The 19,772-nt window shown below is 57.9% G+C and overlaps 1 protein-coding gene across 1 annotated transcript in view; it reads left to right on the forward strand.

The window, feature by feature from the left end:
• The window catches only part of CPLX1 (complexin 1), a 43,019-nt gene extending 26,484 nt beyond the window's left edge, over positions 1 to 16,535 (forward strand). Inside the window, exons 2-3 of the mRNA XM_017865419.1 lie at positions 8,998 to 9,173; positions 14,776 to 16,535. Of these exons, the coding sequence (XP_017720908.1) occupies positions 8,998 to 9,173; positions 14,776 to 14,973 (374 nt within the window). The 3' untranslated portion in view covers positions 14,974 to 16,535. The remainder of the gene's footprint in view (positions 1 to 8,997; positions 9,174 to 14,775) is intronic.
• Positions 16,536 to 19,772: the final 3,237 nt, after the last annotated feature.

Genomic DNA, 19,772 nt, shown 5'->3' on the forward strand with positions numbered 1-19,772 from the left:
TAGCTGGGATTACAGGCACTCACTACCATGCCCAGCTAATTTTTGTTTTTTTAAAGTAGAGACAGGGTTTCCCCATGTTGCCCAGGTTGGTCTCGAACTCCTGACCTCAAGTAATCTGCCCGCCTCAGCCTCCCAAAGTGCTGGGATTACATGCGTGAGCCACCGAGCCCGGCCATGAATTTGCAGATGTATGGTCTGCAAATATATTCTCTCAGCCTGTGGTGTACCTTTTCATTTTTTAAGATAGTGTCTTTTGAAGATGTTAAGAAAAACTCAAACTGTTTTTCCCTCTGCCCTCACTCCACAAGGATAATCAACACAGAAGAAGTCTGTGACCAAATGTGTGAGGGTTTTCCCACCCACCAAGCAAGCAATCAGTCCTGCAGTGGACACCAGCAAGGCGTCCTCTAATTCAATTCGATTCTGATGCCGTCTACCTGGAGACAGCGTCAGAAACCCTGCATCGAGGGCTCAATCCCACAAGGCTGCCCCCTCCATCCCACCAGTCGCAAGTCCAGGACCCTAGAACGTCTGAACAACCGGTTTCATGTTGGGGTTCATACGACCCCCTCTTATCTTGGGTTTAACTGCTAGAGCAGCTCACAGAATTCAGGGAAACACATGCTTATGGTTTTTTACAGAGGATCTTTTTATTTCTCACTTTTTGAGATGGAGTCTCACTCTGTCGCCCAGGCTAAAATACAATGGCGCGATCTCGGCTCACTGCAACCTCCGTCTCCCAGGTTCAAGCAATTCTCGTGCCTCAGCCTCCTGAGTAGCTAGGATTTTAGGCACATGCCACCACGGCTGGATAATTTTTGTATTTTTAGTAGAGATGGGGTTTCATCATGTTGGCCAGGCTGGTCTCGAACTCCAGACCTCAGGTGATCCACCCGCCTCGGCCTCCCAAAGTGCTGGGATTACAGGTGTGAGCTGAGGATATTTTCTAGGATACACATAGCCAGATGAAGAGACACATGGCCAGCCTAAAGGGTCCCAAGCACAGGAGCTTCCACCCTGTGGAGTGGGGGTGCCACCCTCCTGGCACACGGATGAGTTCTTCACCTTCCTTCTAGCCTCTATGTGCCCAGCTCTCCGGAAGCTCCTGAACCCCAGCCTCTTGAGGAGACTGTCTCGGATCGGCATGGTGGAAGATGCATGGACGTTCCCGGAGAAAGTGACCAATGAAAAGGGTGTGATCTAAACCCAGCAAGGCCTGTCCAGATTCTTGGCCTCTCTCTGCAGCGTTCCTTTCTCCAGGGCGCGGGGCAGGGCACCTTCTGAAATGAGGGCTTATGACTCACCATCAGCAAGTCAGGGGAAAATCTGAGTCCTGCCCTGCACAGGGGAAAGAGGGGCAGAAGGTCAGAGAATGGGGTTCTGGTTCCTGATTCTAAAGAGCCCCAACATTATAGCAAGGGCCATGGGATTGTGGGGCAGGAGCCATAGATGAAAACATATGTATACATCTCGTAATATCACAGAAGAGCAAAAATGTTTAATGGTGATGAAGTTCAATTTATCAATTTTCTTTTAAGATTTATTCTTTTGTCACTTATACAATAAATCTTTGCTTAAGCCAAAGTCCCAGAGATTTTATGTTTTCTTCTAGAAGTTGTATAATTTCAGCTTTGACATTTAGATCTATGATTGATTGTGAGTTCATTTTTATATAAAGCGTCAGGTAAAAAAAACATTTACATATGTGTTTATTTTGCACATGAATTGAGCCGGTGCCCTTCTGAAAGCACTATGTGGCCAGGCGCGGTGGCTCACGCCTGCAATCCCAGCACTTTGGGAGGCTGAGGCAGGCAGATCACTTGAGCCCAGGAGTTCGAGACCAGCCTGGGCAACATAGTGAGACTCTGTCTCTACAAAAAATGTTTTTAAAAAATTAGCTGCATGGTGGCACATGGGAGGCTGATGTGGGAGGATCAGGTGAGCCCAGGAAGTTGAGACTGCAGTGAGCTATGATTGAACCTCTGCATTGCAGCCTGGGCAACAGAGCAAGACCCTGTCTAAGAAAAGAAAAAAGAAGTAAGGACTATCCTCACCCTCACTGAATTCCCTCTGCAGCTCTGTCAAAAATCTATTGACGATATACGTATGGGTCCATACCTCTGCGGCTCTGTCAAAAATCAATTGACGATATAATCCTCATCCTCACTGAATTCCCTCTGCAGCTCTGTCAAAAATCAATTGACGATACATGTATGGGTCTATTTCTGGACTTTCTATACTGTTCCATTGATCTATATGTCTGTTCTTTTTTTTTTTTTTTTTTTTTGAGACGGAGTCTCACTGTCACCCAGGCTGGAGTTCAGTGGTGCCATCTTAGCTCACTGCAACGTCCACCTCTTGGGTTCAAGTGATTCTCCTGCCTCAGCCTTCCAAGTAGCTGGAATTACAGGCGTGCACCACCACACCCAGCTAATTTTTTGCATTTTTAATAGAAACGAAGTTTCACCATGTCCATCGGGCTTGTCTCAAACTCCTGAGCTCAGGTGATCCGCCCATCTCGGCCTCCCAAAGTGTTGGAATTACAGGTGTGAGCCACTACGCCTGGCCTATATGTCTGTTCTTTTGTTTATACCATACTGCCTTGATTATAGTTAAGTCTTAATGTCAGGTTGTGGCCAGGCTTGCTGGCTCATGCTTATAATCCCAGCACTTCGGGAGGCCAAGGCAGGTAGATCACGAGGTCAAGAGTACGAGAACAGCCTGGACAACATGGTGAAACCCCGTCTCTACTAAAAATACAAAAATTAGTTAAGTGTGGTAGCAGGCTCCTGTAATCCCAGCTACTTGCGAGGCTGAGGCAGGAGAATCCGTGAAGTGGAGGTTGCAGGGAGCCAAGATCCTGCCACTGCACTCTAGCCTGGGTGACAGAGCTAGACTCTATCTCGGAAGAAAAAAAGTCAGGTTGTATAAGTCCTCTAAAAGTTTTCTCCTTTAGCAAAATTGTTTTGTCTATTCTAGGTCTTTTGCCATATTCATATACATTTTAGAATCGGGTGGTAAATTTTTCCCAAAAAGTCAATTTGCATTTTGCTTGGGATTGCATTAAATCTGTAGGTCAATCGAGGGAAAACTGATGTAACACCATTAAGTTCATGAACATGGTATATCTCTATGTTCACTTAGGTTTTATTTAATTTCTCTCAGCAATTCTGTAGTTTTGGTGAAGTGGTCTTGCACATTAATTTAAAATACAGCAATCGGTTGTTTTATGGTTTGGCAGCATTATTAGTGGAATTGTTTTAAATTTCACTTTCCAATTGTTTGCTGCTAGTATATAAAATCTATTTTTTTTTTTTTTTTTTTTTTTTTTTTTTTGAGACTGAGTCTTGCTCTGTCACCCAGGCTGGAGTGCAGTGGTACGATCTCAGCTCACTGCAAGCTCCGCCTCCTGGGTTCACACCATTCTTCTGCTTTGGCCTCCTGAGTAGCTGGGACTACAGGCACCCGCTGCCATGCCTGGCTAATTTTTTGTATTTTTAGTAGAGATGGGGTTTCACCGTGTTAGCCAGGATGGTCTCAAACTCCTTACCTCGTGATCCGCCCGTCTCAGCCTCCCAAAGTGCTGGGATTACAGACGTGAGCCACTGCACCTGGCCAAAAGTCTTTTTGTTTGCTGTTACTAATCTTGTATTTTAAGACCTTGCTAAATTCACTTGTTTCTAGTAGTACTTTTGTGGATTCCTTAGGATTTTCTACATAGATGATTATGTCATTACTTCTTCCTTATCAACCTTCATGCCTTTTATTTGTTTTCCTTGCCTCAGTGCGATGGCGGAGTCCTTTGGTACAAAGGTGAGCAGGAGCAATGAGCGTGAGCATCCTCTTCGTGTCACTCAGCCTAAGGGGAAAGTGTTCTGTTTCACTATCATGAACTATCATGTTAGTTGTGGGTTTCTTAAGGTTTTGTTTGTGGCTGAGTACATTACAAATACTGCTTGCATTTAAAAAATTTATTATCAACTGGCCAGTCACGGTGGCTCACACCTGTAATCCCAGCACTTTGGGAGGCCAAGGCGGGTGGATCACCTGAGACCAGCCTGGCCAACATGGTGAAACCCCGTCTCTACTAAAAATACAAAAATTAGCCGGGCGTGGTGGCAGGAGCCTGTAGTCCCAGCTACTCAGGAGACTGAGGCAGGAGAATCGCTTGAGCCCGGGAGGCGGACGTTGTAGTGAGCCAAGATCACGCCACTGCATTCCAGCCTGGGGGACAAGAGCGAGACTTCGTCTCAAAAAAAAAAAAAAAAAAAAATTATTATTGACTATTTGCTGAGCACCTGCTGAGTGGCAGGCTCTGCTCTCGGTGCCAGGGATGCAGCTCTGAGCTGACTGGCGTGCCTGCTCCCACAGGGCTTTCTATTAGCAGACTGGCAATCAGAAGCCAAACACAACAGACGGCACCAGTTCAGGAAACAGCACAACTACAAAGGGAAATACAGCTGGTGACGGGCCAGAGGGTGGCAGGGACTGTGTTTTTCTTTGCCTGCATGTATTTGGGATTCATATTTAGATCTACAATCAACAAGAATGTGTCTGTGTGTTGTGCAGGAGTCCAGTTTTATTCTTTCCCATCAAGTATCCTGTCCCATCTGGGAATACTGCACTCCTTCTCCAAGGTCCTGAGGCTCCACCTCTGTCTCTGCTCCCACGTGTGGGTCCTGTGTCCATGGGGGTCTGGGGACGGGCTCCCCACTCTGGACCCATTATCTGTCTTCCTCCCGCTGCACCATCATCATTCTGTCTTGGTATCTGGTGGACCTCACTCTCCTCTTTTTCCTTCAGGTGTCTATTCTGGCAGATGGGCCTTTTGCAGGTCTGTATGCAACACTCAGCTTGTCAGATTTCACAGAATTTTCTTCTTAACTCTTTGGAGTTTGGGGAGGATGGATGTCTTTACGTGTGGAGTTACCCAGCCCAGAAAAATAACAAGTGTCTTTCTTTATTTAGGTATTATTTAATTTTTCATTCAATTCTATAATTTTCCCCATAGTTTTATTTCAAGTTAGAAAGAATTTTTACCTTCTTAAAAATTAACATTAGGCTGGGTGCAGTGGCTCACGCCTGTAATCCCAGCACTTTGGGAAGCCAAGGCAGGCGGATCAGGAGGTCAGGAGTTCGAGACCACCCTGGCCAATATGGTGAAACCCGTCTCTACTAAAAATACAAAAATTAGCCAGGCGTGGTGGCAGGCATCTGTAGTCCCAGGTAGTCAGGAGGCTGAGGCAAGAGAATCACTTGAGCCCGGGAGGCAGATCTGGAAAAGTGGTGACCCCAAAGGAAGTCTTCAGTGGGGTGATCGCCGGCACCATGTCCAGGTCTCAGCTTTGACGAACACTCGGTAGATGCAATGTCAGTGTTTAGGGAGGCCCAGGCACCACATACAAGAGCCCTCTTATACAATCTTTGTGAATGTTCTGTAAGTCTACAATCATTTCAAAATGAAGCTTTAAAAACAACTTTAATGGATGTAGTGTGTACATCTACATAATTTATGTATCGTGCACACTAAGTTGAATGCAGCCATTGTCATTGTACTGACAGTGTAAGGAAACCCTGAGCAGGGTTTTGACCTCAGGGCAGCTGCTAGACAGAAGCAGTTCCCCCCCTCCCCAGAAACTGTCTGGGTGTCTTGGGAACGTGGGTGCCGCTCCAGCAAAGGTCTGGAAGGTGGGTTCCCGGGAAGAGCCTCAGGGCTGGGAACTTGGCGGCCCTGACCCCACCCTCTCCGATGTCTGCAGAGGAAACGTCTCAGCTTCTGCCCCTTCTGCTACCACGAGGTGGGGTGGGTGATGGAGTCTCAGCAGGGCCAGAGTGCAGGGAGGCCCCGGGATCTGCAACCCCAGGTATGAGGGGAGCTCCCGGGTGGGAAGGGCCCCTCCCCCTGGGACTGAGCTCCCTCCCCAGGGGGCTTATCCGCCTGCGCCGCTGTGGGAGGCATTGCCAGCCCCGTCATTGCCTGCGGGGTCGAGTCCGGTGCGCCCCCGACCGCCTCCATCTCTCACGGGGGAAGCTGAGGCTCAGAGAAGAATGAGAGAGGGGTGGGGTCGGCCCCTGTGCGGCGAGGCCAGTAGCGGACCCCAGCCAGACTGCGGGGCCCCCAGCCTCGGATCCGACCCCCCTGCAATCAGAGTCGGAGTGTCCCAGCCTCGGGCACCACTTGGGTCGGCCCCGCGCCGCAGCGGCCTCCTCTGGAAACCGGGGGGTGTGGCAGCGCCGCCCTCCTGCGGATGCGGGGTGCAGCTCCTGCTTCCAGGGTCTGGCGGGGTCGCGGGGTGTCGAGGTCGAGGCTGGTGGGGTCGCAGCAGCGCTCGGGGCCACCCCTTCTGCACCTGTCCCGCCGCTCTGGCGTCTGTGCCAGGAGAGCAAATGGCACTTTGGGTTTCTGTGCCAGGAACAAGCTTCCCGCAGTTTCTGTTGGGCTCCTGGCTGCGCCCAATTCCCAGCTTTTGGAAGCGGTTCTGGAGGCGGCTCCGCGCAGTAGCCGGGCCAAAAAGCCGGGTGGTGGGCGGCGTCTGTGACGCTCCCTAGGTTCGCAGGGGGTCCCTCTGAGCCTAGTGCCTTTGCAGCCTGTGGGGAGCACGAATCCTCCGCTCAGTCCCCCTTCTTAGGGGTGGGCCTTCCAGAAGCCTTTGGCACCTGGACCAGCCCAGGGCTCAAGTGGGGCCTCTACACTCTCAGAGCGGGAGGGCCCCCCACAGCCACCCGTGGAGCAGAGGGCAGCACACCTGGTGCTCTATAAATGCCCGCTCCCGTGACTAGACCCACAGCCTAAGTGATGAGCTGGAGGGGAGGGAAGGGACCAGCCCACTGAGCTGTGGAAGCCCTGCAGCTCCCACCCCAGCCAGGAACCCCTTCAGTCAGGAGAGCAATGTGGGGAGAGACCAGGCTTACCCACCTCCTTATAGACACCAGCCCTTTCCAGGAGGGAGAAAGAGCTACGAGTCACTCACTTTAGAGTGAATTAGCTTTTCTCATGGGGGTAAGATTTGCACAAAGACAGGGCTGTGGGGGCTGTCCTTGCCTCCCCCACACACCTGCCAGAGACAGCCGCCCAGGAGGCAGAGAGATTCTGGTCCAATGACTGGGGACTGTTAGAAGAATCTAGGAGCAACTCTACTGTGACCCAGTTTCCCTTGAGTCATGGGCCTAAAATCTGCTTTGCAAAACGTTGCAGATGTGGCTGAAAACTGACCACAAGGCTCTTAGCTTTCTGTTGAGGAGTCCAGATCTGTGCTATCAGCCAAGTGCCTGGCATAGGCTGCCTGCCTGTCCCCACAGCGACAAGGGCAGCAAGCTGGGCTCGTTCTCCCCACACCCCGCTGCCTGTGATAGCTTCAGACAGCCAGGATATGGGGGACAGGAAAACAGGTGCAGTCAGAGGTGCCGGCAGGATGCAGGCATGGCCCTGTTTGAGTGACACCTTCAGCCCAGAGCACTCAACCAGCAAGCTGTTCTCCTCCCACCAACAGCTGGGGGCCTTCCAAATGACAGCTCCTGCCCACCTTTGACAGGGAGCTCACTCCTGAATGAGTGGCAGAGGCAGCACTGGCACAGATAGCTACAGGCGAGGGCGTTCTCCCAGGCTTCGTATAGCATGGAGCTTCCCAGTATCAGAGTAGTAATGGGGGGGGCACCCAGAGCACCAGGGACACGGAGCTGCTGAATTCACAGAAACAAGGTGGGAGGCACATCTGGACCCAGGAGGAAAGTGGCTGGGTGGTATTAGCTCAACCCAGAATTCCACCTGACATTTATATGCGAGGCATTGGCTCAGCTGGCCGGGGGCAGTCCTTAGGAGGTCTGGTATCCAGTGGGCAGAGCCCAGAGGCAAGACCTTCAAGGAGGGGCAGAGCCAGTGCCTGAGCACTGAGGAGCACCTCAAGGAGGCCGAGTGGCCACCAGGGGAGAGCGGGATTTGCAGGGGCAACCTGTGGCTGGAGTCCCCTCACACACATGAGGCTGGTCCAGGAGCACCCCTGCAATGCTGAGGGCTGTGAGTGGCCGTGGGGGAGCCTGGGCGCTCTGCCAGGTCACCTCCCTCAGTGACAATTGTGTGCTGGGTCCAGCCAGCTTGCTCTGTTCCCTGGAGCTGCCGAGGGCCAGGGCTCCCCACAGTGCCTGCTACATTCAGAGGCTGTAATGATGCATCTCTGTCCTGTGGGCCGAGTCGCAGAGCTGTTTAGGGAGGTGTTTGTGGGGCCTGTGAATCAGGAGCTCGTGAGAAAAGTGGTGGCTGGCACCGCAGAGCAATAAGGGCCTGGGTGCCAGCAACAAGCAGTCCCCTGCAGCCCCAGCAGGGCCCCTGCCAGCCCGCATGCTGGCTTCTGCCCCCAGGGTCAGACTCGGTGACCTTGCCTCTGACAGCCAGCTCTGCCCCTCAACCCACTTACTGCATAAACAGCTGAACTGCAGCACCTCCAGGAGGGCAGGCCTCTGCCGGACACAGGACCAGAAAAGACACATCAACCCCCTGGGAGCTCACACATAACCACAAGACCACAAGCCTGATCACACAGCCACATGCAGTAAACCACACACATGCACAACCACACACAACCACACAGCCAGGCATGTATATTACACAAACACACACAGAACCACACACAGACATACAACCATATGTGGGGCACACACAATCACAACAGCCACACGAATGCATAAGCACGCAGTCACACACAGGTGCATAGAGACGCGCAACCACAGCGCCACTCTCCCGCCCCCCACGGAGTTGCCTGTGTCCCTTGAGGAACAGAAAGCAAAGCAGGAGACCCCAGCACGCTAGATGGAGGGTCCGGGCAGGAGGGTCAGGGCCAGATGGAGGTGGGAAGAGCGACTGGAGGGTGGTGGGGGCGGCCTGAGGGTCGGGTGGATGGAGGGTTGGGGGAGTCGGCCAGAGGGCTGGGGGGTGTGGCTGAGACACTAGCCCGGCCTTGGCCATCTGAATGGGGCGGTCTGAATCACCAACTTCTGTCCCAGGGGCCACCAAGGACATGGGGAAGATGCTCGGGGGTGACGAGGAGAAGGACCCAGACGCCGCCAAGAAGGAGGAGGAGCGGCAGGAGGCGCTGCGCCAGGCGGAGGAGGAGCGCAAGGCCAAGTACGCCAAGATGGAGGCGGAGCGCGAGGCCATGCGCCAGGGCATCCGAGACAAGGTGCGCGCCGGGCCGGGCCCCGCCTGCGCGGAAATCGGCCCTGAGTCCAGCGGGGACCCAGACCCCGCCTGGGTGGAAGGGGCTGCCCGGAGGAGGGGCGGGCGTCGTCCCCCTGGGTCTCCTCCCCTTTGGGGGCTTCAGGGTGGTGGAGGGGGTTGGGGCTCGGATTGGGTTCCCTCTGTGGGGCCCAGCCCGTCCTGCTCCTGACCCCAGGGTCGGTCCTGACGGGCTTCCTGGGCCTGCATTCCGATGCGCAGCCCTGTGGGAGAAGGTGGACCCTGGCTGGCTGCCCGGGACCCTGCGCTGATGGGTCATAGAGCGACCACCTGGCATGGGAGGGCGCTCTGAGGTGACCCCGGCCTGGAGTGAGGATGCAGGGAGGGGGACACCCGCTGGGATTCAGGAGGTGGCCCAGAGTGGCTGCCGGCACAGGGACAGCCACGCGCGGTCACTCCCACTCAGCCGGGTCCCCGCAGCGGCCAGGTCCGAGGGGGTCCCGAGAACCGCTCCGGCTTCCTCGGTGGCTCCAGCACCGCCCTGGCTGGAAGCCGGGTGGGCACAGACAGCAGCCTGGAGGAGTCTCCAGCCAGGGGTGAGGGGGCACGTGGGAGATGTTCACATTCCACATAGGAGGGGCCTGGGGTGCTGCCTGGGGCCCAGTGCTCACCCCGTGCGCTGGCCCCGAGGGTAGGGGCCGCAGCAGGCCAGGCAGGCCGGAAGCTGTGTTTCCCAGAGGGTCGCCTTAGTCCCTTTCCCTGGATGGGCCAAGATGGCCTGGCTTCAGGGTGGGAAGGTTCGGACTCCCGGGACCCCTCCCTGCTGCCAGGGGCACCCAGAGCAGGTGGAGAAGCTGTTTCCTGGCCTTGTGTCAGCTGCACCCAGGGAAGGGTGGGCTCCACGGGGTCTTGTGGGGAGGCTGGAGCTCCCGAAGTGGATAGAGATCAACATAGGAGGGCAGGGGCGGGGCAGGTGGGGCACATGCAGCCCCCATACCCAAAAGGCCAGTCCAGCAGTGCTGCCCCACCCCACCCACGGATTCTTCCCACACCCTCTGGTCCCTTGCAGCAACCTCCCCGCCACCGCCATGCACCCTGGAGGATGCAGAGCAGCCACTGATGGGGAGTGGGGGCTGGGTGCCCTGGCATCCCACCCAGGGTCACTGGACTTTTCCAGGGATCTCCTGTTGATCGACTTTGCTGTGCTGGCTCATGCCCTCCAGCTCCCCCAGCTGACCCAGAGCTTCAGGAGGAAGTCAAGGGAATATGCACCATCTGAGCCAGGCAGCCAGAGCCCACTCGGATGTGCTCAGGAGACTGTGGGTATCAGGAGCGGGGGACGGGGACAGGAGGAGAAGGGAAGAGGAGTCAGAGAACAGAGAGAGACAGAGACAGAGATAAAGAGACAGATACAGAGAGACAGAGGGAGAGAGAGACACAGAGAGGGAGAGACAGAGAAAGGAGAGACAGAGACAGGGAGAGACAGAGACACAGAGAGGGAGAGACAGAGAAAAAGACAGAGAGGGAGAGAGACAGAGAGAGAGAGAGACAGAGAGACACAGAGAGGGGAGAGAGAGACAAAGAGAGGAGAAACAGGCACAGAGAGAGGGAGAGACAGCAACACAGGCAGGGAACAGAGAGGAGAGCCAAGACCCCAAGACCCCGAGAGCCCCAGGCAGAGCTGAGAGAGCTGACGCCAGGTAGAAGTGGAGGTGGCGGTAGGTAGCAGCTGAGGGAGGGACACAAAGTGATGGTGGGCTGGGGTCTGAGAGAGCTGTGTCTGGGTCCGTGTCCAAGCAGGTGTCTCCAGAGCGGGTCAGGTCGTCCGGGCTCTGGCCTCTGCTGGCATGATCTTAGAGGGACACCGGCTGTTCTGGGCCGTGTCATTCCTCAGGGTCCCCAGAGGCAGGACAGGGCAGGCTCAGGGGACCATGTCCAGGCCCGAAGGGTAGTGGGGACAGGGCCAGCAGTGTCAGTGACTGAGTAGCCCGGACAGGATGCAGCAGCTGCACCCTCCAGAGACTGGGAGACACCAGGGAGAGTGAGGCCCAGGAAAGGGGGAAGCGTAAGCACCTCAGTTTCCGTGTGGGGCCCACAGCTGGCAGCTGGGGTGCAGGGCTCTCTGGTCAGGCCTATGGGGAGCTGGCCTGACCTTGCTGCCAGGCACCAACCTGGGCTTCTGTCTTGGTCTAAGCCCCTCTGAGAACACAGGTGACAGGGATAGAGGCCACAGACCTGCCCACAAGAACAGCCCCCTCCACAGTCCACTGGCCCCTCAGGCCTTGGAAGCACCAGCCTCTCTGCTCTGGAGGCCCCACCACACTGGATCCCCCCCAGACCCCACATCCACACCTGCCCCACAGAGCCCTCCTCCACGGAGCCTTTGGGGGTGGGGGAACCCCGCCCTCAGGTGTGGCCACCTGATCAGAACACCTGCTGCCTCCAGCCTCCTCTGGGCTGTGGCACCCCAGGCATCTTGGGGCTGGTTAGAGAAGAGGTGCTGAGCTGCCCTGTCCAAGGCCTCTTTGCGGATGGGGACTGGATCCTTTCGGAGTATCCAGCCCCTCAGGCAGTTCCCAGAGGAGCACCGCATCTGCACCTCCAGTCAGGCAGCCATCTGGACAGGCCCAGGCCCAGGGATCGAGAGCGAGACTGGCCCCTCTGTGCTCCGCGCACTGACTGACCCGCCCTTGGCTTGCATAAGCTTCCAGCCACCCATGTCGGGCAGCTCACGCCTGGGCCTTCCTGCGTGGGCCTTCTGAGGGCCCACTGGGCTGCCCCGGTACACTGCGTCCCCCCCCCCCAACAGCTCACTCGGCGGCTAGCAGGTGTGCACCCGGTTGCTGGATGCTGGGTGTTTGATCCTATCGTTCTTATTGTTGGTTCTCAGTATTGATTAGCGCCCACTGCCCTTTTCTTCTCAGGAACACAGTGTTTTCAGGGTTCAGGGTCTCACCTCAGACGTGTCAGGGCCTCCTAGGCTTCCCCAGCAGCCACTCCCATCCTCAGGTGTTACTTCCTGGAGAGCAGCTGACCAGCATCACGGTGGGCCTGGGGCTGGGTGTGCCTGGGCGTTTGTCTCTGGAGCAGACGCCTCAGAACCGGGTCTCAGGCTCCGGTGTGCAGCCCAGCCCCAGAGCCCGTGTTCCCGGCGGAGTGACCCTGGCCCTCAGGCCGAGTCCAGCGTGACCTCAGCCTCAGAATGACCTGGAGCCTCAGTGCAGCAACTGGCACATCAAGCCAAGCTCTGAGTGTCCCACAACCTGGTGGCAGGGCCTGGAGTCTCCTTCCTGGGCCCAGAGGGAAGGACCCCACACCATTTGCAGACAGGGTCCCCCAAGCCCCGAGGGTCACTCCCCTGACCCGGGAGGTTCCTTTGCTCACACAACTTATGTTCCCGCTGTTACATGCCTGCTCCTCTGAGCACACCCGTGTTCCTGAGTGCCTTTGCCCTGGGCAGCACAGCCTCCTGGGCTGGGCACACGTGTGGCCGCCGCATGCACAGACCCCCACACCCCTGGCTGGAGGGAAGCTCTCTTTGGCCGGACCTAGCTTCCAGTGGCATCACTCTCTCCAGCGCACCCCCGGCCCCACAGGACGAGGAGCACGTGCCCCCTCCACTTCCGTACCTGGAGCTGCTGCCCTTCCTGCTGTGGATGGCTAGGACCAGAACTAGTCTGCTCTTGCTGCCCCGCGGGGTCAGGGCTTTGCTCTGGGCCTGCAGGGCCCTCTGGGTGACGCCCCTGTCCCTGTGGAGGACGTTCCTATCCTGCGCTCTTCGCTTCACTGAGGAGATCCCTGGAGTCCCAGCTCTGTCAAGAGTGTGCAGGGGCTGCTGAGGACCAGGGCGAGCCCACAGCCCCTCTCTCTCCTCAGTGGCCAGGTGGTGCTCTGGCCGCAGGCCGCTGGGAGCATGGCGCCCTCCTTTCCATCTCACTGAAGGTGGCCCTGGCCCCCCACACCCAGAGCCACCTGCAGCACCAGGGGAGGGGAGAGGTGCCGATACTGCCCTCAGTGGGGTTGGGGGGCACACAGGCAGCCCCCATTTGGGAGGAGGGAGGGGCCTCCTTAGAGAGCCAGGGGGTGCCCAGCACCAGGAGCAGAACCAACCACTTCTATGGGAAGGGGCTGCTGAGACAGGAGCAGGAGATGGCAGGGGAGGGGCTCCTCCTGGGCAGAAAGTCTCCTCCCTGCGGCTGGCGATCCTGTGGTGTGCTCCTCGGTCCTGTAAAGTGCTGGTGCCCACTCCCCTTCTAAGTTTTCTCCTGGACACAGCTGCTGACGCTTTCACTACTCTAGAGCACCCTTAATCTCAGACCCAGGACCTTGGACCCAGCTCGGGGGTCCTGCCCAGGGGATGGACAACCGGCTCCTGTACAACACCAGGCCCCCAATCCTTCCAGGCCAGCCCAACCCCACTGGTTCCCACCTTCCTGGGCAGCAAGAGGCTGTTCCGTAGTTCCATGGCCTCACCATGACCACAGGCTTCCTGGGCTGGCGGCTCACAGGAGGGCTGGAGGAATGTGGGGTGGGGAGGTGTATTGATCTAAGAACCAAAACCCCGCTGCCAGGCATCGGAAACTTAGAGGCCTGGAGGGCAGAAGGCCAAAATCCCACGCTCCTTCTGGAGACTCTGGGGGAGGGCCCTTCCCTGCCCCTTCCTGCGTCTGGCAGCCCTGCAACCCCTGGTGTTTCTTGGCTTGTGGCCTCGCCACTTGCGACTTCCTCCGCTTTCATATGCCCGCCCCCGTCTGGGTGTCTGTCCTTTCTGTCTCTTACAAGGACACTCTCACTGGACTTGAGGCCCCTCAAATCCAGGATGGCCTCATCCCCATCCTTACCATAATCACGTTAACAAAGACCTATTTCCAAACGAGATCACATTTGAAGCTCCAGGCAACATGAGTTTGAGGGGGACAGTATTCAGCCACTACGGAGGGCAGACACACTCACAGGAGATGAGAAACGGGGGTGGGCAGGGGCTCGGTGAGGCCCAGCAGTGCTGGCTGAGGTCAAGACTAGGCAGGATTCCAGGACACCCAGTGCCTGGAAGTAATCGCTGCCCAGGCCCCTCTGCCAGCTGCCCACAGAGCTGAAGTGGCCTGCCAGAGTGGCCCTGCTGGGGCTGTGGCCGCATCCAGGCAGCCTTGGCCAGGCCCGGGAGTGACTGCAGGTCGTGGACCAGGCACTGGGCAGGAGGGTCAGCTGGAGGGTGACTGTTTCTCCCCACCTCTGCCACACAGCATCCTGCCCACCCCTCCCTGCCCCAAGCTGGAGGCTTCCTGGAAGGCAGGATGCCAGGGGCTGGGCTGGGTTTGGAGCCAGAGGTGGGGCCACAGGCCCCTCTCCTCTCAAGGAAGATGGGAGCTTCCCCATCCCCTGCTCCCCGCTTCTCAGCTGCTGGCCCCCATTCTCCGTGGGGCTTCCCACTCCTCCAGGGACCCCCGGCGCGGGGTCTCTTCTCCCTCTGGGGTCCTCGTGTGCCTGGTGGGCCAGGGGGCCGCGCACGCGCCTCCTGGGGTTCCTGGGCCAGTCCCTGGCGCAGGGAGGCTGCGGCCTGCCTGGGAGCCGCCGGGACCCCGCCCTGACCCCCGCCTCCCTCGCAGTACGGCATCAAGAAGAAGGAGGAGCGCGAGGCCGAGGCCCAGGCCGCCATGGAGGCCAACTCCGAGGGGAGCCTGACGCGGCCCAAGAAGGCCATCCCGCCGGGTTGCGGGGACGAGGTCGAGGAGGAGGACGAGAGCATCCTGGACACCGTCATCAAGTACCTGCCCGGGCCGCTGCAGGACATGCTCAAGAAGTAGCCCCGCGCGGGACAGAGGCCCCGCGGAGCCCCCGCCCCTCCCCCCTGCAGACCCTCCGCGGAGGCCCCCAAGGGACGAGCAGAGTGCAGCCCCTACGCCAATATAAGCCATAGCCCCAGGCCCGCCCTGCCTGCGCCCGCCGCCTCTCCCACCCGAGGGGCGCGCGACCCCAGGACCCCCCCAGTCCGCCCGGTGCTCCTCTGCCCGCGGGTGGTTGGAGCCCCATCGCCTGGGACGCCCCTTCCTCTTGCCGTTTACCGCCCACCCAGCAGCGCCCGAGGCCAGGGCCGCCGGAAAGGCAGCCCCGCGACCACCCCTGTGCACTCATTAGCGGCGGTGGGCGCCTGTCGGGCCCGCACTCAGGAGCACAGCCATAGCAGATGGGGGGGTGCGGGCGGGGCGGGGGCGGCGGGGCCTGGGCCCCCCTCCCGCGCGCGGACACCAGGGTTCGGATCGCGCCGCCGTGAGTGTTCGCGCCCGCACTTGGCCGCTCTCCGCGCCCCCGGGCTGCCCCCCTCGCGCCCCTGTCCGTCAGTCTCTGTCCCCGTCCTTTCCTCTCCTCTCTGGAAGGTTTTGCTTCTTACGAACGCCACGGCCGTGTTCACTACTAAACTAAAGGAAACAAAGCAATAGGTTTGGGGGACGCTAAGCCCCCACCCCATCACACCGCTCTTCCCGAGTCCTGGCCTCTCGCCCCCCACCCGGCCTCCCGGCCTCTCCGCCGACTCGGCTGCTGCTTCTCCCTGGGAAGGACCCCTGCCCTCGCCCATTGAACTCTGCACCCTCCACAGGAGCCGCAGAGGCCCGAGGCACCCAGGGGGTCTCCGGACGCTGGAGACCCTGTGCCCCTGCTCAGCACCTTCTCCGTGGGCAGCTCCTCGGGTGCGGCCTGCGGGGTTCCCTGCGCGAAGCCGGCGCGCGTGTGGCCGAATCCACCTGGTGGCCCTGCGGGGCGGCCTCCGAGTCCCTGTTTCTCCTCCATTCATGTTTAATTTGCATCACAATTTGTTGAATCTCAGGTAAATGAGGTCTTTGCATTTAATGAGTTTTATCTTGACAGGCGTCGCCTCGCCCCCGGGCCCTTTCCGTCCACATCACAAATGCATCAAGTCTACACGTGTTTCGGGCCGGGGTTGGCTTGGCATTGACCTTCATGACCTTACATAGCTTTAGAGAAGCCATAACGTTAGACTGCAATACTAACGACCTACGCCCCTCCCGGCAGAGACCACCGCGCCCCTCTGCGCCCCAGCGACGCGGCCCGCGGGGACGTCGCTGTCCGTCCTGCTCGCCCTGTGCCCTCTCGCTGACTTCTCCTGGGTCGTGTCTTTTAAAAACTCCTGTTTTCACACCTTTCAAAGCCAGCTCTGAGCAGACAGGGCGTCCTCTCTTAGAACCTGCGCACCCCGTTCCCAGCGCATGGCGCCCGGGGCCGCGAGCTTAGCTTAGACCGTGGTGTCCTCTGTCCGTTTGTCCTGCGCCTGCGCCGCCTCCTGCATGTCGGGGCCCCTGCGTGTGTTCTCTCCGGATGGAATCACAGCCAATAAACACCAGTGATTTCACACTGTGTGGCCATTCCTTCCAGAGGTCCATTCCGCCAGCTGGTGGGAGGACCGGGCCTTCCCCCTCCCATGTTCTTTCCACCAGCAGCTGCAGGGCATCCCACCATTCTCACCCTGCTCCTCCACTCAGACTCATTTTCCCCAGGCCGTCCAGCCAGAGCAACCTCCATCTAAACCGCAGACCTGCGCCTTCAGGGACCCCGACCCCAGGTTGGGTTTTCCACCCTCAAAGCCTCTGCCCTCTGCTCTCCCTCCCACCTAGAACCCCGACCACGGGCCTGTGCCTCTCCTCAGCTCCACCGGTCAGGGGCCCCAGGTCACCCTGTGCTGCCCTTGCCTCTGCCCAACCAGGAATTCCTGCCCCAACAAGCATCCCCGTCGGACTGTCCCTCCTCCTGAGTCCCAGACAGGGATCCCTGAAGGGAAATGTCTGCCAACCTGGGTTAAGGCCGGAGGAGGTTCCTGACCCCAGCCCAGAGAACAGCCCCTCTGCCTGGTTGCTGGGGGTCCCACCCACACTCAATCCACTGGATGCTCAGCCCACCCCTAGCTGCTGCCCACCACTTGCTTCCCCAGAACGTCCTTATTTGACGTCCATGTTTGGAAGCTGTTAAAAGATGATTCCGGCCAGGTGCGGTGGCTCAGGCCAGGCGTGGTGGCTCACGCGTGTAATCCCAGCACTTTGGGAGGCCGAGGTGGGCAGATCATGAGGTCAGGAGATGGAGACCATCCTGGCTAACATGGTGAAACCCCGTCTCTACTAAAAATACAAAAAAAAGAAAAAAATAGCCGGGCGTGGTGGCATGCAACTGTAGTCCCAGCTACTTGGGAGGCTGAGGCAGGAGAATCGCTTGAACCTGGGAGTCGGAGGTTGCAGTAAGCCGAGATTGCACCACTGCACTGCAGCCTGGGCGACAGAGCAAGACTCCATCTCAAAAAAAACAAAAAAAACAAAACAAAAAAAAAAAACAAAGATGATTCCATGACATTTGTTAAAGCTTGGTGAGGAAGGCTTTGCTCAGGCCCAGCGCCATAGGTACAGGGACCATGCAACAGGGCTTGCAATGGGTGTGTGGCCAAGGAGCAGAGTGGGCTCAGTGGACAGAAAATGACTGAGGAACATCAAGGGTTGGGGGATTCTGGCTAACCCCATCTAACTGGATTCTAGCTGGAGACAGGCAGGGCAATCAGACAGACCCGTGGGGCGTGGAGGATGAGGACCCCAATCAAATCTCCAGGATGAAGGTTTGTTGCTAAACTGACCTAGCCAGATTCTTTGCTAAAACAGAATTTTACAAAGAAGTGGGCCAATGGGCCTACTAGAAGATTCAGGAAGTTAAAGTTTGACCACACAAAAAATCTTTGTCAGGAGCCCTCTCTAGGGAGCAGCATGTCTGGGTCTCCTGTAACCTTCCTGACGCTTCTGGCTGGGAATGCCCCAGGGAGCTGCCCAGTCCCAGGGCAGGAGGACCCCATGTGCCCTGCCCCCAGGCCGGGCCCTCCTGGATGCCGGGTGGGATCTGGGAGGGAATGTGCTCTCCTCCAAGCCCATGGAGGGGTGTATCCTGCTCTTCCTCCTGCTGCCTCTGGGGAAGTGTGGACCCCAGGCACCACCAAATTGCCCAGGGTGACCTCTCCCCTGCTGAGTAGGCAGCAGCTGGCCCCTCTTCCTCCCTGGAACTGAAACTCAGTGTCTTTGCACCCACCCCTGTGCCTGTGGCTGCTGTTGGCTGCCCCCCAGCAGGGCTGCTCTTAGAAGGCCACCCCAACATCCAGCCACTGCTCAGCCTCCATCCTCCCCCAGCCTCCCATTTCCCACCCATAACCTGGTCTGGACCCCCCTGCAAGCCTGAGCAGCAACTTGGACGTGCCAGGCAAAATCTTTGTCAGGAGCCCTCTCTAGGGAGCAGCATGTCTGGGTCTCCTGTAACCTTCCTGACGCTTCTGGCTGGGAATGCCCCAGGGAGCTGCCCAGGCAGCTTTCCCTCAGAGTCTTTTTTTTTTTTTTTGAGACAGAGTCTCGCTCTGTCCCCCAGGCTGGAGTGCAGTGGTGCCATCTCGGCTCACTGCAAGCTCTGCCTCCCAGGTTCACGCCGTTCTCCTGCCTCAGCCTCCAGCGTAGCTGGGACTATGCCCAGCTAATTTTTTTTTGTATTTTTTTAGTAGAGACGGGGTTTCACCATGTTAGCCAGGATGGTCTGGATCTCCTGACCTCGTGATCCGCCCGCCTCAGCCTCCCAAAGTGCTGGGATTACAGGCATGAGCCACCACACCCGCTCCGCTCCCTCGGAGTCTAGACCAGCCCTTCCTACAGCTGGGTCAGACCTGAGCTTCTCCTGGATCCAGCTCTTACCTCAGGTGATGGGGTCCGAGGCCTCCTGGGAAAAGCACTCCACCCCAGATGTTTACTGTGCCCCTGTGATTTGTGGCGCTCTGTTCTAGGGGCTGGGAATACTAGTCCCGCCCTCCTGGAACTGGTTTTCCTAGTGATGGAAGGCAGATGATAAACGTGTAAGTGGTGGTGTCTGCTCTGGAGGAAAATCGAGCAGGACAGGGAGCAGAGAGCAATGGTGAGGGTTACTGTTTCATGAGTGGTCAGGGGGTCTCTCTGTCAGAGTGATGTGCACAGACCCGGAGGGAGGCAGGTGTCCCGTGGGAGAGCATTCCGGGCAAAGGAACAGGCATTCAAGAGCCAGGAGGCAGCGCTGCCTGGGTGCCACCAACGTGGCCCTGACCCCAGGCACTGGCTGGGCACCACCCTGCCCCCGGAGTCTCCTCCTTCTGAACGTTTAACTGTATCTTGAACACAGCTGGGCTGGCTTTCAAGCTCCAGACACGGCCTCCTCCCCAGGCCAGGAAGCCATCTCTCCTCTGACCCCCTCCTCCCCCAGGGCCCCTCCTCTCCAGCGCCCTGCACTTGGGGCAGTAGCGGCTTCTGAATCACAAGCCACCTGACTATGAGCTTTCAGGACAAATTCTAAGAGACCTGGCAATTAAAGGCCATTTTCCTGGCACCGGAAGTCCGCAGCCAGTCCAACCCTGCCGCCCACCGCCGGCCAGTGGGGCCACTGCGCCCAGGCGACCTGGAAGCGGCTCTGCTGCTGTTGCAGGCAGCTGCCCCTCAGGTGATGCAGGGAACGGTGTGTGGGGAGGGGCACAAGCCAGGAAGGAGTCCTGGGGACAGCTTGAGGGACCCACACACCTGGCTGTGTGGATGGAAAGGGCCTCAGGGAAGGC

Source organism: Rhinopithecus bieti, unplaced genomic scaffold, assembly GCF_001698545.2.
Source record: "Rhinopithecus bieti isolate Rb0 unplaced genomic scaffold, ASM169854v2 scaffold_79532, whole genome shotgun sequence".
NCBI lineage: Eukaryota > Metazoa > Chordata > Mammalia > Primates > Cercopithecidae > Rhinopithecus > Rhinopithecus bieti.